Source organism: Rhinolophus hipposideros, assembly GCF_964194185.1.
Source record: "Rhinolophus hipposideros genome assembly, chromosome: 11".
Classification (NCBI taxonomy): Eukaryota; Metazoa; Chordata; class Mammalia; order Chiroptera; family Rhinolophidae; genus Rhinolophus; species Rhinolophus hipposideros.
The window spans coordinates 71,387,097-71,403,348 of NC_138057.1; the positions used below are offsets into that span (position 1 = coordinate 71,387,097).

Genomic DNA, 16,252 nt, shown 5'->3' on the forward strand with positions numbered 1-16,252 from the left:
TCTACTTTTGCTTTTTTCCCCATAGCTCTTATTACTTTCTGACATTCAAGGTCAAGCCCTTAATTATTGTCTTTATGGTTTATTGAATGTCTCTCCCAGCTGGAATCTAAATTCCACCTGAGCAAGGACCTAGGTTCCAAGGGCCTGGACCACAATTCCCAATCAATACATACTTGTTAGATGTTGCTGAGTAAATTATCATCACAGGGGCTGGAAAGTAAGACTGACCTTGGCTCAGCCTCCCTCATTGAGAAACAGGGAGCGAGGCAGCCTGTCTCAAACTTGGCTCATTGTCAATTCCACAAATTTTCTTAAGACAGTTTCCTGAACTTCAATTACGTATGTGCCAACCGCATGATTTTTGCCCTAAGAACAGCCTATACTTTTATTTACTTAAAACTTTCCCTTAAATAGACTTACTTCTTGACAAATACGTTTATTTTAAAAGAAAAGTGTATGTCTTGGCTTTTACGTACTACTTATATTTTTTCTAAAACAGATCCCCCTTGACTTATGATGGGGTTACGTACCAACAAACCCATTATAAAGTGCAAGTATCGTTACGTTGAAAATGCATTTAATACACGTAAGCTACCGAATATCACGGCTCACCTAACCTAGCCAACCTTAAATGTGCTTAGAACACAATATCCAAAAACCTCTGGCAACACCGTTCCCTGTAGAGTATTGGTTGTTTATCCGCGTGATCGTGTGTGGGACCGGGAGCTGCTGCTCCTGCGGTTGCCCAGCCTCTCGAGGAAGAACTGTACCGCAAATAGATAGCTAGGGTAAAGACAAAGATTCAAGATTCGAAGTATGGTTTCTACTGAATGAGTATCACTCTTGCACCATTGTAAAGTCAAAGAATTGTCACTTGAACCACTGTAAGTCGGGAACCATCTCTCCATGTTAGAATAAACATATAGCTCGGAAATGAAGTGTTCATCTGCACCACCTAAATCATCATCTTACCCTCAGTGGACCTGCCTTATGCTTTTCTCTTCAAACACAAAGCCCCTCCTGCCCCCTCTACCTCCCCAATGCCACCTATCTTTCTCCAGGAAGCCTCCAGAAGCTTTGCCAGCTCATTCCATCCCTCACTTCTCTGAGCGCCCCGCACACTTGCAGAAAGAAATCCATACCCAACATTTGGATGCTTCTGTTTCACAACATAAGATTACAAAATATCTTCTTAGAGCCACAGATTAAAAAAAAAACTTTGGAGTGTTCAATGCCTTTGTTTTATCCGCCACCAAAGAGGTGAGGGGGCTTTCCCCAAATCCCCACCAGGGGAAAGCCAAGACTAGAATTCAGGTCTTCAGATGCCCACACTCAGTGGGGAATCCACAAAAATTCACTAAGTCCCTCAATTGTGTCTGGCATTGTGCCAGGTGCAGGAGCTACGGTGAATAGAATGGACCCAGACCTTGCCCACATGGAGCTTACAGTGGAGCCAGAAAACAATTACACATGATTAAGTAAATAATTGCAAGTGCCTTGGAAGAGAAGTACAGGGTTGAGTAGGAGCCCCAGGCTGTTTGGAGGGACACGAAAGCCTCACTGATGAAGTATGTTTAAATACACAGGAGTGAGCTGAAGACGAGCTGGCAGATTTCTAAATGGTGCCAGGCTAACTCACAAAGGCCTGCTTTGATGTTTGAAAGCTCAGCTGCATTGTGTTATGAATAAGGCAGCTGTGGCCTGGCCGGTTTGCCTCAGTGCTTAGGGAGAAGGCAATCCCCCAGCTCAGAGACTCGGGTGCCACCCTGACCTCCCAGCGCTGCAGTGGTTCCCTCAAGCCTGCCTTAGAAAGAAGGTGACAGCAGGCACTGCAGGACTGCTCTGAGGGGCTCTCACGCCTCACTGGCAGAGTTTGGACATATTGGACACGTTGGTTGTTTTTGCCAAGGGAGTGCCTACAATGTGAGCGTTGACATTAACAAAAATAAATCCTTAGTTCCTGGAAGTGGAAAATCTTAGTATCACTTACAAGGCACACACAGCAAGGCTTCGTGGAGTTTCACCTTACTGGTAAAATGCAGATTTTTCATAAAGGGAATGCATTTTGGTCACTCTTACTTTTACATGAAGAGTTCGTCTTCATGTTTCTTTGTGATAGTTCAGGGGGCCTGGTTAAACTATACATTTTTAAGAAATTCCAACTGCATCCTGCCTTAGCAATAGAAAACAAAAACTTAGCATTAGAAAACAATGTGATGCAGTGCCGTAGAAGAGGGGTGCGTTTAGATTGGGAGAGAGCCTCGGGATTTGGACTCCGATGCTGCCCATCTCCTCATCTGAAAAATGGGGATAATAATAATTCCTGTACCTCATGAGATGCTTGAGACGTTAAGTGGAATATATGTGAGAGCTCTAACGTGCTGCAAAATGTCACTTAACAATGACACTCCGCTAAGAAATCCTCTTAGCGGATTTCAAACCGAGGCTCAGAGACCTGGTTTGGGCTAGAAAAAAGGTCTCCTGATTCCTACCTACTTTCTTTTCACGAAGTTGCTGCACTGGGGCCTGCCTTCCAGGAGAGCAATTATTGGCAAGAGTGAGTTTCTGGGGAAATGAATATGTGCTGAGAGGGAGGGAAAGGAGTAGAGGGACCCCCAAGGGTATAAAGAAAGGGCAATAGAAGGGGAGGGGCAAGGACAAACTCTCCTACCTTCTCAGTTTGCTGAGGTCTCTGAGGTTAGGCCTTCTCAAGTCTCAGTGCCACCTTCTCCACCTCTTTCAATTTGCCTGTCTTTGTGTGGTTGAAGCCAACCTAGCATAAAATAACACATTTTTCTGCCTTTTCGCACATTTTGAAAGCAAAGTCAGGCTTTAATGATCAGTTTTCTGTTCCTTGGTATTTTCTTTCGAGCAAAGGCTGTGTTTTTGTAAGATACTACATTTCAATGGGCTATTCTTTCCGTCCCGACACACATTCCTGAGTGGTAGGTTTTAGGAGGCATTCCAATTTATTACTTCTGGTGTCCAATAACCTTGGAATGAGTATCTGTCTCCATGCCCCCCAAGGCCACATTATTTCAGAAAGTTATAGCTCCAAAATCATTCTCTAATAAAAGCGAGTGCCACTAATTCTAAGTAAAGTGAGCTTTCCAAATAAGACCAGCTGTGAACATTTTTTTTAAAAAAATGGAAGAAAAAATTTCAACAACCAGAGTCCATAGTGAAAACTGAACGCAGATGACCTTTTTCAGGCATTTTCGCAACCGTTTAAGAAGATGTCTTCAGCAAACTCATCTAAATTAGCTAAAAATGCTTGGCACGAGGGACACACTGAGTCTGTAGGCCAATATTCAATCCAGGTTGAGGAATCTAAAGGGTAGATGTACCTGCCAAGAAAAAATGAAAACGAAGCGTTTGTGATGATGGCCCCAAATAGAGAAGAGCTGAATTCAGTTGAACTCAGGCTGTTCAAGTCCCCTTGGGTCAGGCTGTCAGCCAAACTCTTCTGGAACGACCTCCCCCTAGGAAGGTCCACAAGCCCCTGACAGTGGTGAAGCTTGCTTGGGGCCCCCACAGTGAAAGGTAGGAATGGCATCTGTTTCAACATCTATTTTTTAAAAAAACAACCATAATAAAATGCGTATTTAAACATTTTCCTTTTTACAAACAGAATAGTTGGAGAACTTATTGAAAGAGCAGATCGGGTGCAGGGGGCTGGGATGAGCACCCTCAGTCATCTTCAGACACAGGCAGGCCTTCAGTTGGCTTATCTGTCAGCGAGTCCTCGGCTGCCCTAATGGTTTTAAATAGTTCTTTGTTGTCAACTTACATTATTTCATTTATGCTCCTAATGGTTTGTTGGTTAACCACAGGGCACATAAGAAACGTATATTCGAGAATAAATTATACTCAGTTTTGGAGGGAAGATCAGAGACTTCAAAATATCGAAAACTGGTGACTTACTTGAAACTGAAATTGTGTTTTATCTGGAGGGCTTCTTTCCCCATAATTAAATAATGTCTTCCTTTTTGCAGTTCAGCGTTAGTGCAGGTCACCTTTTTAATGAAGGTGATTTCAGAACCTTTCTCAGCAACAGCTTCACCTGAGAAACATACAAATAAGGTTATCACATTCATGTTACTGTGTCACAATTATAAACTCTCTAAGCATTGCAGTCCCTCATGGCTATTTATTAGTCAGTGTAAAGTTATATTGAAAGGCTAATGGCTATTGCAGAGTAAGAGTGTCCATATGGTTAAGACTTCAGACTTAAGTCTGAAGCCTGGGTTATACCCCAGCTCTGCCACTTCTTGGCTGTGTGGCCCTAGACAAATGATTTATACTCTCTGTGTAAGGACTCAGTCCCCTCAGCTGTAAAAATGGGAATGGCAATGAAACCTCCCTTGCAGAACTGCTATGAGGTTTAATGGGTTAATACATGAAAAGTGCTTAGAACGCAGGAAGCGCTATATAACTGCTTGTTATGACTAGTAGAACCAGTGTAGGGATGGAGTCTCAGAGAGCAGTTTCCAGGCTCTTGACGTCACGTGGAAAGGTGCTGGCTGGAGTAGTAGATGGCTATCAGCTGTGATCAGATAACCATCAGCTGTAACCAGTTAGCCATTAGCCATTAATATAACTGCCGTGGCTACGCTAGCAAGCGCGGTTAGCAAGTGGATTGTGGATTGTGGATTATGTTGATCCTACTTCTTGTGTCTCGCCCCCCCCCCCCCCCGGCTGCCAGCAAGACTGGGGTGCAGGAAGACCCCTCGTTAGGGTACTGGGGGATATTTGCTTTTGTGTCTCCAACCCAGCAGCCATGGAGAATATAGTGGTATGGCTCCCCTATTTATGGCCCCCATCTATGGCTCCATGGGTGTTCTCTTTTGGCCTCACCGTATCCTGCGTTCCTGTGCAGGGAGCGGGAGCTGAGTCCCTGCATTACAACCAGAAACTAAAAGAATCTTTTATAGTTGAACAGTATTAATTTCCATATGTGATATGTCAAAATAAAAAAGTAGTTGGTAGCTGGCAATGTGTAATTTTGCAGAAAAGTGCAAGACATATAAAAGACTTGGGAAATTTTAAGGAAGTTAACTTTGGGATTCCCAAAGAACTCAGAAGTAGCCAATAAGCTGGCCCCCTACCTGGAATGTATTCCTCCCCATGTTAGCCTGTTGAATTTCTTCCCATCTTTAAACACATCTTCAGTCCTCACAGTATCCAGTAAACACTCCTTGGTGCTCTTTGTCATAAATACCTGCCTCCCCCTTACTCCCATTATACTTGAATTTCTAGCACAATGTTTCACTCCACATATCTGTTTCAGCTGGGCTAGAAACTCCTTGAGGCAGGGACTGGGTCTAATTCATCGTGATATTTTCAGGACTGATATCTACTTAGTTATTAAACTCTGGCAGAGTCACCTTAATTATGAAATCCTGAAAAACTTCTGAAAATGTTGGTATATAGTATATAATAGTAACTGCATAGATGATCAAATTTAGTTAGCAATATAAATTCCATTGTACACACATTAGTTCAAGCTAACTTTCTTAGCCTTGCCTGATGATCATTAAGACATGATTTCCTCTTGTAGCAACATGTAAACAACATTCTCAGCACTATTTACTGATTGAATTCCTGTCATGGTAAGCAGTGTGGCTATTTGGTGCCTTACCATTATTTTTAAAACCTATTGTTATGGAAAATTTCAAGCAAAGTTGGAAGAGAATACTTAACCTCAGCTTCAACCATCTTTTTTTCGTTTATATCCTCACTTACTCTGAGCGCCCTGTTTTATGAGAAGTACCAATTTATCATTATTTTTGAACTACATAGTTGCCCTTGATTCTAAATAGTTATGTTTTTATGTTGGTTTACTGTTAGTGTGCAGCAATTCTTGTGTAAGTGGTTAAGTATGTGGTGTTTTCCTATTTATATAAATTCAAAATTAACATATATAAAAAATGAACACCCAGAATAAAGACATACCAAAGTACATAAATGTTTCTTTACATACTTTACAAATATTTTGTATAATTATTTAATCTTTTTGCCCACTTCATTGTTTTTTAAATGTGTCTCCTTGAAGAGAATATAAGTCTATGAAGGTAGGAATTCAAGTTGTGTCCTCTGTGTCTAATATAATGCCCAGCACATCATGACTACTAAATAACTGTTGAATGGAAGAATGAATGAACGAATTCTCACCAGCTTTGTAGACATCCAGGAGGGTTGCAGTGTACTTGATGAAAACATTTTCTTCAGTGATGGATGTAATACTAACTTTATAAGCTGGCAAAAAAGAAAACAACAGTTCACGCTCAATGACAATAATACCACATCCAATAGAAGCCAGAATTTGTCAAACCGATGAGAAATGAAGTATGGCAAGCTCTTAAGGGCACCTTGAGGTACATCTTAGTTCCCCCAAGAAGCCTTCCCAGATACTCAGTCTGATTCTGCTAATCATAATTCTGATGATACTTTCTACTTAGAATCATTAGCCCTGGCCTTCTTTATAGAACTGGCTGATTAGGACAAGAACAATATTAAGACAGAAGCAGGCAAAACAAACCAAATAAGCCTTTATTAGATATAAAGTTCAGATTCTGATCTTTTAAGATTAGTGGAGTTGTGCCCATGGGGTACTTTGAAGAGCCCTTTCCTTCTCTGCATGCTGTGGGTGGTGGGGGAAGACTGGGGGGTGTTATCTATAATTTAGGCCCGCCTGTGAGTCTCCTCGTTCCCTCCCTTGCTTTGATACCTCCCTGCGCTTTGATCTTTGGGTTTTGATAGGATTCTGTTTTCTGACTCGTTTTTGCTTGGATTGGCAGCTATCTGACGTGAGTCACTCCCAAAGCCGTTTTGTCTTTATTCAGGCATCCATGGTGTATTTGACCTCCGTTCTGGAATGACCAGCTTGAAGGGACCCATCCCTTCTATGTGGCCTGAGAAAAGATCCTTTTGTTTTTGCTTTTGATGGGGTTGAATGACCTAAAAGTTTTTGTCCATTTTTGAGATCTAAGCTACCCAGCTAGGTATCAGAAACCTATTTTAACACAGAGAATACGTGCAATCTGGATTTAGTTTATTACTTTCAAGAAAAGACTTTTAATAGATGAATGAATGAACTCATTGTAGCAGAAACAAAGACTGTGTAAATTAGTGGTTTAAAATAGAAAAGATTATTTTCTATTTTATGTCCTTGATTTCAGGTTCATAAATTTTTATGGTGGATATGAGCAGTGTACCTACTGTGAGCATAGGTGGAGAGAGGGAACTATTTTATTTTGTTTCTATTCTGTTATTCCAGTAACAACCTGTAGTCTCCAAAAAAGCCAGCTAAGTTTTTTTTTTTTTAATGTAATAAACTAAATCCAGATTGCATTTATTTTCTATGTTAAAATAGGTTTCTGGCATTTAATAAGTGAAAATAATTTTAAATGGAAGGAAGAAATAATTTAGTGAAATTTTTGTTTGCTAAAAGAACATATAGTATTCTCTTCAAGTCTCAATATATTTTAAAACTGCAGTGGATCTTGCCTGAGTTGGGTAGCTTTTCGGCTTTAAAAAAAATCAAGATGAATTCGAAAGAAAGACTATGAACTATACAAAATTCATTGTGATGGCTGTATTTCCATCAAGAGAATTCAGTGTAATATAATAATTATACTGGAAATAATACTGGAGACTAGGATGCCTCCTCGTTTGACTGTAACATCCTGCTTGGCTTTGAGCAAATTTAAAAATTTTCCTGAGCCTCAGTTTCTTCACTGGTAAAATAGGGATGATCTTCTATTATCTCAAAGGAGTCTTAGGGGACTCCAATGAGAAACCCTATATGAAAGCAATTGATAAACACAAAGTGCCAAATCAACTGTACTGATTTTTTTGTTTATAAATAACGCCCTACCAATTTTCAAGAAGAGATTTGAGATAGTGTACAATATGCTCTTTCTCTCTCTCGTAAAAAAAATATATATATATATCCAGAAATAAACATTAGAAACTATGGGTAGAAAATAAAGGAGCTAATTCTATGAGGAACATGAGGCAAGACTAAAAGTGTACTTGGGCACTTGATTTAGCTCTGAGCTAAAAGGACAACCAGGAGATGCACCTTTTGAAATGGAGTCTCAAACACGGACCGAAATGCTGCATATATTAAAAATTACTTAGTATTGATATTTTTTTACCTTATCTTTGAAGGGATTTTGAAAAAAAGAAAAACCACCCAAATCCTAAAACCACTTTTGTCTCTGCCTCTGTTCCATCAACTGGAAAAATACAATAGTAAAATTTTGTGGCTTCTCAAAAATTATCTCTGAATATGTGTTAGCACCATTAATTCAATGGAATCTATTGACGTAAAGTGTCTTGGCTGGGTGTGCACATCACTTCTATCATTTTAAATGAAAATCATGTTTCTTGCTGAAGAATAAATAACTTCACATGTTAATGCTAAAAGTTGATAGCGTTTTACTTCAAAGGAATACATGGACTGTTTTATTGAAATAATCACTACCTAAAGTTGTTGATCTTTCTAACTGATCATATATTCATAAAATGTCCCTGTTTAATGGAACTTACCATATGTAATGTCTGGTTTGCATGCTGTTTCTTTTCTGGTATCTGCAGAGATTGTCAGATCCAATTCTGTCTGAATTTGTCCACAGTCAGCTGGATTTTGTGAAGAACAGTAAAAGTTAGGTTAATGTAAGGAAACAGATACCCTCTTTAGAAGTAAACACAGTGCCCATGAGCCCTGAGACAATCTAATATAATCTTACAAATATCAGATTCCTAAGATCTGTCCGTTTTCTTCGGTTCCATAAAGTGAAACATTATATAAAGCAAAAACAAAACAAAACAAAAATTTTGAAAATGAGACTTATTCTTAGAATGGCTAGTCGCTCCATATTCAGCTTTTTAGAAATGTATATGTTTCCATTGGAGAATGGAGGAAATTTTTCCATTTTGAGTATATTCAAAAGTGCCTTGAAGGAACCATATGATAATTTCACCGATTTACAGGTATAAGATGGTGCAATAAGTATCTAAGAAATTTACAGATATTAAGGTTTTGGAAAAACAAAATAAAACCAAACCAACCCAGACCCTCATGGAGTCAGTTGACTATTTGTGAGTTCTGGATCTCTTTCTTGGCCAAGAAGGCTGCCTTGGGTTTATAAAACTGGACAATAAACAGAGAATGTCAGTAACTGGAAAGGACAAGGGGAAAGAAGAAGAGCCCCTCTTAGGCTGTGGTCCTATTACGTGGGAAATGCCAGGTGGAAAGTAAGAATTTAAATCATGTGATCTCTCTCTCTGATAGCCAATAACTGTCTAGACGGTATCTCTCCACCTCTGTACAGTATAAAACATTAGGTTGTTCAGGAGTTATTGAGAAGTAGCTTTATAGTGCTCAAGGAATCAGCTTTCAATCAGCTGAGATGACATTCCTACTTCTGAGATATGACAGTTTGTCAGACAGCTTCCCCCAGATTAGCCCCGGTTTGTGAGTGGCTGCTTTAAACAAACATGCAGCCTAAACATGTTAAATGAAGTTTACCTTCTATACATTTGCATGTTGCTCCTTCACAGACTTTCTGAAGTTTGCTATGGGATGTGCTGTAAAACATGGTGCACTGTTTATCTGTGACGATGAAAACATGGTTAGGAGAAGTGGCTTGATTAACGCACAACACATGCCCTGATCAGTGAGTTTCTACAATGGGGCCTTGGAGATCACCTATTCCAAACCCTTCTTTTTGTAGCTAAGGCCTGTGGAGGTTAAATTTTGAATTGCTTGTCCTCTCATGGGCCCTTCTCTCCTCAAAATGATCTACCCTTTTGTGCTTGAAATTTTACTGTTCTATATTCATTTCTTAGAATGAAAATATTTGGTTCTTCTATGAATGAGAGAAAAAAATGTTACATGGGAGTCTACTGAAAGGAATCACGTGTGTGTGTGTGTGTGTGTGTGAGAGAGAGAGAGAGAGAGAGAGAGAGAGAGAGAGAGAGAGAGAGAGAGAGAGAGAATTTTCTCTCTCAAGGGGAAGAGGGGCTAAGAATGTCCTATGTGATTTCAGAAGCTAAAACTAGAATGAATGGGTGTCAGAGTTTGCTTCATTCTCAGAATTTTCAAGAAGTAGAACTATCCAAGGTGGAGTCATCTGTCTTGTGAACCAGGAAGCTCTCCAGCCATTAATATTCTCAGAAGTGGCTGAGTGATCAAATGTGGGACCATTCATTTGACATTTATTGATTCATATTATGTACCTGACACTGTGTTAGATACTAGGGGCACAAAGGATGAAAACATTGTCCAGTGCTGGTGAGAAAGGCATGCAAACAAATAACTACAATGCAATATAATAACTTTTCTCACACAGCTCTCTGCAAACTGTAATAAGAATATAGATGGAGAAGTTGATTCTGGGAGGATTAAAGAAGTAGTAGACCAAGTGGGCTTCTCTCAAAAGGAGAGGTACAACGAATACTGAACATGAACACCAAAGATAAACTTGAGGCAAAGAATTTAAACGCTAGGAGCAATCTAGTCCAGTTATTTTAAAAATGAAGAAACTGAGGCCCAGAGAGGTGAAATGATTCGCTCAATGTCATGCAGTGGTTTGTGGGTTCAAGTTGAGACTTTTGTGAAGAGTGAGCCCTGGGAGAGGTGGTATGTAAAATGTATGAGCCTCTAGTGGATTTCTAAAGGTTCTGTAATGAATATAAAGTAGTCATCTAAAGAAATGTCAGAGTAGAGTTGGTTACCTGGTCTGTGGTATTCATACACTGTGAAAGTAGCAGGACTCAGAAACCCGACTTGAAAAAGTTCAATTATCCGAAATCGAATACAAAGGAACTCATTGGAAGGAATCTGGCAAATTCAAGATTTAAGGATATTATGGGAGAGAAGAGATTCATAATATTTTAGCTTGTAAATTTTGAGTAGTAATAGTAAATAAAGAATGGTGGCAGGTGGAGCTTACCGAATTCAGCTGGGCAATAACATGTCCATCTTTGATTTGGTAATCAGTTAATAGTTGGTCCACCCCTTCCACAAGCTAAGGGAAGAAAGAGCAAAGCTTGAATTTAATAATGTTATCTTTTTGTTTAAATGCGTTCACCCAACAATGAGATGTTAGATCATGGTAATGTAAGCCTCTATTAGAGAAGTTGAAGAGCAGCTCCCCTTCTTGAAAAAGTTGGAACATGTTAGCACATACGCTCACATTTTTTGTGCCATACAAATATGTGCCCTCACTTCACTTTGCAGAATCAACCCTTGGATTAATTGTTGGTTTGGAAAGAATACTCGGGATGATTCTATGAACGTGACATATTAGAATGAAAAGAAATAGCTTTGTCTGTAAAATAATGCAGTAAAGAAAACCAAGCATCCGTAACAATATTGAAAAGAAAACACTTACAGCTCTTAAGTCGTCCGTGTTTGCATTGATCCCAGTAGGCAAAGAGATATCCATCACTGCATGGGAGGATCCAGATGATGATTCTTCTCTGCCGGGCTTGTAGCTAAAATAATTAGAGATTAGAAAATGAAGTAAATAAATGGATAAGATGCTTTAAGAAAAGGCCCTATTCCTTAGAAGCCTTTAATTTTTGAAGGTGGGTCTTCACTTATTTGCCTCTCTACAATATATGCATTGCAATCTCTGAATTTCAGAGTTGCAAGAGCCCTTTTAGTCATCTAGGCTAACTCTTTTCTTGTTTCACCAATAATCTCAGTAGACCAGCATTTTGGAGCTGGAAGAAATCATAGAAGTCATTCCATCCAAGTTCTTAATTACTCGTAACTGGTTGAGGAAACTGAGGATGAGAGTAGAGCACTTGCGGAAGGTTACATTACTGGTTCACCTCAGAGCTGCATAAGTCTCTTGATTCTCATTCTAGTTCTTTTTCTAAGAGAGCATATTCAAAGGAAAAAATTAGTTGTATACTGGAAAGAGACTCAATAAGCAGTTCAGGGAAAGACTGGAAGGAAATACACTAAAATATCAGCAGCTACTTTCTCTGGATGGTGAGATTATAAGTGATTATCTCTCTTTTCCATGCTTTGCTCTATCTTATAAATTTTCCATAATAGACAACTTTAGTTTTTAAAAAATGTTTTAAGGATTATCCTTAAAACTATGTCTAGGAATTGTGCTTATAAAGAAGCTAAGGAGAAAGGCAAAGGGGTTAAAATTGGAGATTTGGTGGGATTTTTTGTTTGTTTGTTTCTGGCAAGAGAGAAAAGAACACTAAAATGGGGATTCAGGAAACTTGGGTTTTATCCCAGTTCTGCTGAGAGATTTCCACAAATCATTTTCCCATTTCTAAAATTAACTGGGAAGAAGTATAAACTTGTGTTTAAATTTATCTTAATAATTCCAAGGCTTCGTTTTGGGTGGCGGAGGCTTCATGTTACCATTAAGCAGAATTATAAGACTTAAAAAGGGGCAAGTTGGTGGGTCAGGGACTGGGGACAGGGGCAGAATGAGTGTGGTTCTGCAAAAATTGAGTTTCAGTTTCCAGTTTCACCTTGAGATGCTTCTGAGGCAGCTGGACATTTGAGAGTAGAGTTTGTAAGAGCAGTCAGGATTAAAAGAAGAAACTGGGAAAACAGCTTCATAGGGGGAAAATGAATTGATCTCACCTAAAGGAATAGTGTTAGTGAAATGGGAGGTATTTCAGTTAGTGAGTTGGCAGGGAAACTCTTTTCCCCAATCACACTTTATAGAGCATATAGATTCAAAGTTTTAGGTGTAATATTTACCATAATAATTGGAAGTATTATAAAATTACTGGCTTATAACAATTTAACTTCATTCTTCACCAGATTAACAATTTAGAACAGAATATAAAGCGACTTGGAACTGTAGTATGACATGTATCTGGACATCTCCCTAATTGGATGGATGAGTGTCACCAGAAGCAGAGAACTCTTGCTCACAGATGCAAATACTCTGTCAACAGGATGGAAAAGGGCCTCCTGAGTGGAAAGTGTTCATGAAAAGTTGCTGGAGCCTTGATGACTGGTTGCCATGGTGACTGTTTCACCCATGGAACAGAAACCTTCCTTTCAAGAAACCCTCTGCCTGCTGCCAAAGACAGCGCTCTTTTCCAAGGGCATTTTGTTCCAAGAAAGGAGAGAAATAAAATCCTTTTTTCTCTTATGAATACAACCGAGATGTTGTAAAAAGCTAACTACACGAAAGAGACCTCGTGAACACAGAAACTGTGTGCTGACATTTTTTTAATCAGGAGAGAGAATACATGTTTGAAGGCGAAGAATTTCTCACATGAGTAAGGACTACACAGTTACTTTTGTAATCGATCCAGCCTAACTTCAGCATCAGAGCCAAAAGCATATTCCACCTGGCTTTTTTGAACACGCTGTCCCCAATATATAAAAACCAAAGGATAGAATATTCAATATTACATCTCTATTTGCTTTCTTTCGTGTATTAACAATCTGGAATTAGGCATCCTACCAATGAAATCAAATGAATGAGTTTTTGATGAGAGCCTTTTTATGTAAGCAGAGTTGCAGAACATTAGAACTGGAAGATACTCTGAGATCAGATTGTCCAATTCCTTGCTTTAGAGAAGAGGCCCAGAGTAGTAAGCTGATTTGCTGAAGGTCACCTGAGTACTTCATGGCAGAGGCTGCCCCACTGGTGTCCAGCTCCACTACCAGAGAGCCCTTCTGGGTCCACTCTAGGTGTCTCCCTGTAGGGTCCTGTGCATTGATTCTAGCTCTGCCCAGAACAACTTTGCTCACACCTCCCTCTAATAAGTGTTAAGGATTTAAAGACAACTGGGATCACAACACTTTCCCCAGAGGAGAGATACCCAAGAGTAGGAATGGGAGTTAGGAGGAAGGAAGTTGCCTGGGAAAGGGTGACCTTACCAGAAAGACATTAGGGAATAAGGAAGGATGTTTGAGGGGGAACAGAGAACAAAACTTGGCCAAGAAAGGAAGGAGGGATTGACGAGCTGGCTGATGAAAAAGTCCTAAGAAAAGAGTGACCGGCTGGGACCACCAACAAGGCTGGGAAATGGCTGGAAGGAGGGGGTGAGAAACCATTGTGCTGCTTCATGAGGTCAGGGTCTCAGATTACACTGATTAAAGGAGGTGCTTTAGATACTAGAGTGACAGGGTCTGGGCTTTGAGGTTCTACCGTGTTTCCCCGAAAATAAGACCTAACCGGAAAACAAGCCCTAGCATGATTTTTCAGGAGGACATCCCCTGAACACAAGCCCTAATGCGTCTTTTGGAGCAAAACTTAATATAAGACCCGGTTTTATTTTCGGGGAAACACGGTAGCTCTACCTCTAACTTTGTAAGAACTTGGCTTGTTACTTCACCTCGTTGGGTCTCAGTTTCTTTGTTTCTAAAATAAGGGGATTACTATATCATACCTAAAATACTTTCAGCTCAAATCTATGACACAACTCTATGGGATTTCTAAATTACCCTTACTGGGGGCTTTGACATCAAGTGTGATTATATGTAAAAACAGCAAACACCAACCATAGAAATCATTGTTATTGGGAATAGGAAGAGTTAAGGAGGTACTGAGGGGTGCGGGAAAGAAGAGGGGAAAAGCCTGTGTTCTAGTCTTGGCTCTGCCACTAACTGATTCACTCTGTGTGATCGCTAAGGAATATATAACATATTTTCAAAACCATACATTTTCATAAACATTTTAGGATGGTGGGTGTGGTAAGCAAAAGAATGGCCTCCAAAGATGTCCATGTCCTAATCTCCAGACCTGTGAATCTATTACTTTACATAGCAAAAGGAACTTGCCCACGTGGTTATGCTAAAGATGTTGAGATAGGGAGATTATTTTGAATTATCTGGGTGGACCCCATGTGATAACAAGGGTCTTTATGAGGGAAATAAGCAGGAGAATCAGAGAAGGAGACATGATGATGGAAGCAGGAGTCAGAGTCAGTGAGAGAGACTGGAAGATGCTGACTGCTGGCTTTAAAGCTGGAGGAAGGGGCCACGAGCCAAAGAAGACAGGCAGCCTCTAGAATCTGGAAGAGGCAAGGATGTGGATTCTCCGCTAAAGCCTCTAGAAGGGAGGCAGCCCCAATGACACCTTGATTTTAGGACTTCTGAACGCCAGAATTGTAAGATAATAAATTTGGGTTGTTTTAAGCATTACATTTCTGGTAAATTGTTATTTAGCAGCACTAGGAAACAAATATAACAGCACTAGGAAACAATTTAGGCCTCTGCAGTTAGTCTCAGTGGTCCTCACCCATTAGAAGGACCCTTGCGGGGAGGCCAGGATTCTGGTTAGTTCTGAAAGCACTCCAGCTGACTTCAACGTGCAGCTGACTTAAGAACCACTGGCGGATACTGGCCAGGGATTTTGCTGGGTGAATGTGATCTTTCTAAGGAGGAGAGTGGGAGCTGCTTATTTGAGAATCTTTTTAGTTCTTTCTTTTCCTGATACTTACATCACATCTCTCCCTTTCTGAAAGACAGAAAAAAAAATTAATATATCGTGTTTGAAGTAGAAGAAGGCTAAAAACATGAGGGAAAACTGAGTAAGACCAAAGCTGTTCTTTATAGTAAGTAGCTATTTGAGAATAGCTGTTATGGTCTGCATTTAAAAAAAAAAAAGTGAACAACTTTGCATCGTCTGGCTCTCTTAAAATTCAAAAAGATATAAAGAAGTAACGTAAGAGCAAAACGTAAGAGCAAAAGTAACGTAAGAGCAAAAGTGAGACCTGAAGTCCCCTCTGTGGACACGGGCTCACCTGGCACATGCTACTATGCGCTTGTAATCCGAGTCGCTGTAGCCTCTGTGACTGGAAGCTGGCACACAGAACAGACAAACGAAATGAGAGTAAATCGTCTTTAATTGTTTTGGAAACTGTCAGAACAGAATCATTAATGAGCAGGTCTCTGAAAACACTTAAAAATGATTTGTGATTTGGAAATTGGCACTCTCAGTGATTTTTATGAAAATTCATGGCTGCTGAAAATACCAGGAAGCCTTTAAATCATTTGAACAATTCTCTGCTCTCAAAGAACTTATCATTTAAGGAAGGAGTCATTTAAGATAAATACGTATTGGAAACATGTCTGAAGAAGGTTGTGGGGAGGAAGAGCAGATGCCTGGATTCGCTGGTAGTTGGAAAGTTTCCTGTGGGAACAGGCCTCTGAACCACAAATGGAAGCCATCAGGGCGGAGGAGCAGCGCACACCTGACCCTGGGGCCTCAGTTACAGGACTGGAATGTTTGCTTTCATA

At 39.9% G+C, this 16,252-nt stretch overlaps 1 protein-coding gene across 2 annotated transcripts in view; it reads right to left on the reverse strand.

Annotated features, from left to right (window-relative positions):
• Window positions 1-419: 419 nt before the first annotated feature.
• Window positions 420-16,252, reverse strand: part of C5 (complement C5) — a 91,159-nt gene continuing 75,326 nt past the window's right edge. For both annotated transcript variants that reach the window (XM_081067727.1, XM_081067726.1), the window contains 9 exons: window positions 15,757-15,814; window positions 11,406-11,508; window positions 10,965-11,039; window positions 10,747-10,852; window positions 9,539-9,622; window positions 8,557-8,646; window positions 6,175-6,258; window positions 3,925-4,063; window positions 420-3,347 (listed from right to left, as the gene is read on the reverse strand). In XM_081067727.1, coding sequence (XP_080923853.1) covers window positions 3,209-3,347; window positions 3,925-4,063; window positions 6,175-6,258; window positions 8,557-8,646; window positions 9,539-9,622; window positions 10,747-10,852; window positions 10,965-11,039; window positions 11,406-11,508; window positions 15,757-15,814 — 878 coding nt within the window. In that variant the 3' untranslated portion in view covers window positions 420-3,208. The remainder of the gene's footprint in view (window positions 3,348-3,924; window positions 4,064-6,174; window positions 6,259-8,556; window positions 8,647-9,538; window positions 9,623-10,746; window positions 10,853-10,964; window positions 11,040-11,405; window positions 11,509-15,756; window positions 15,815-16,252) is intronic.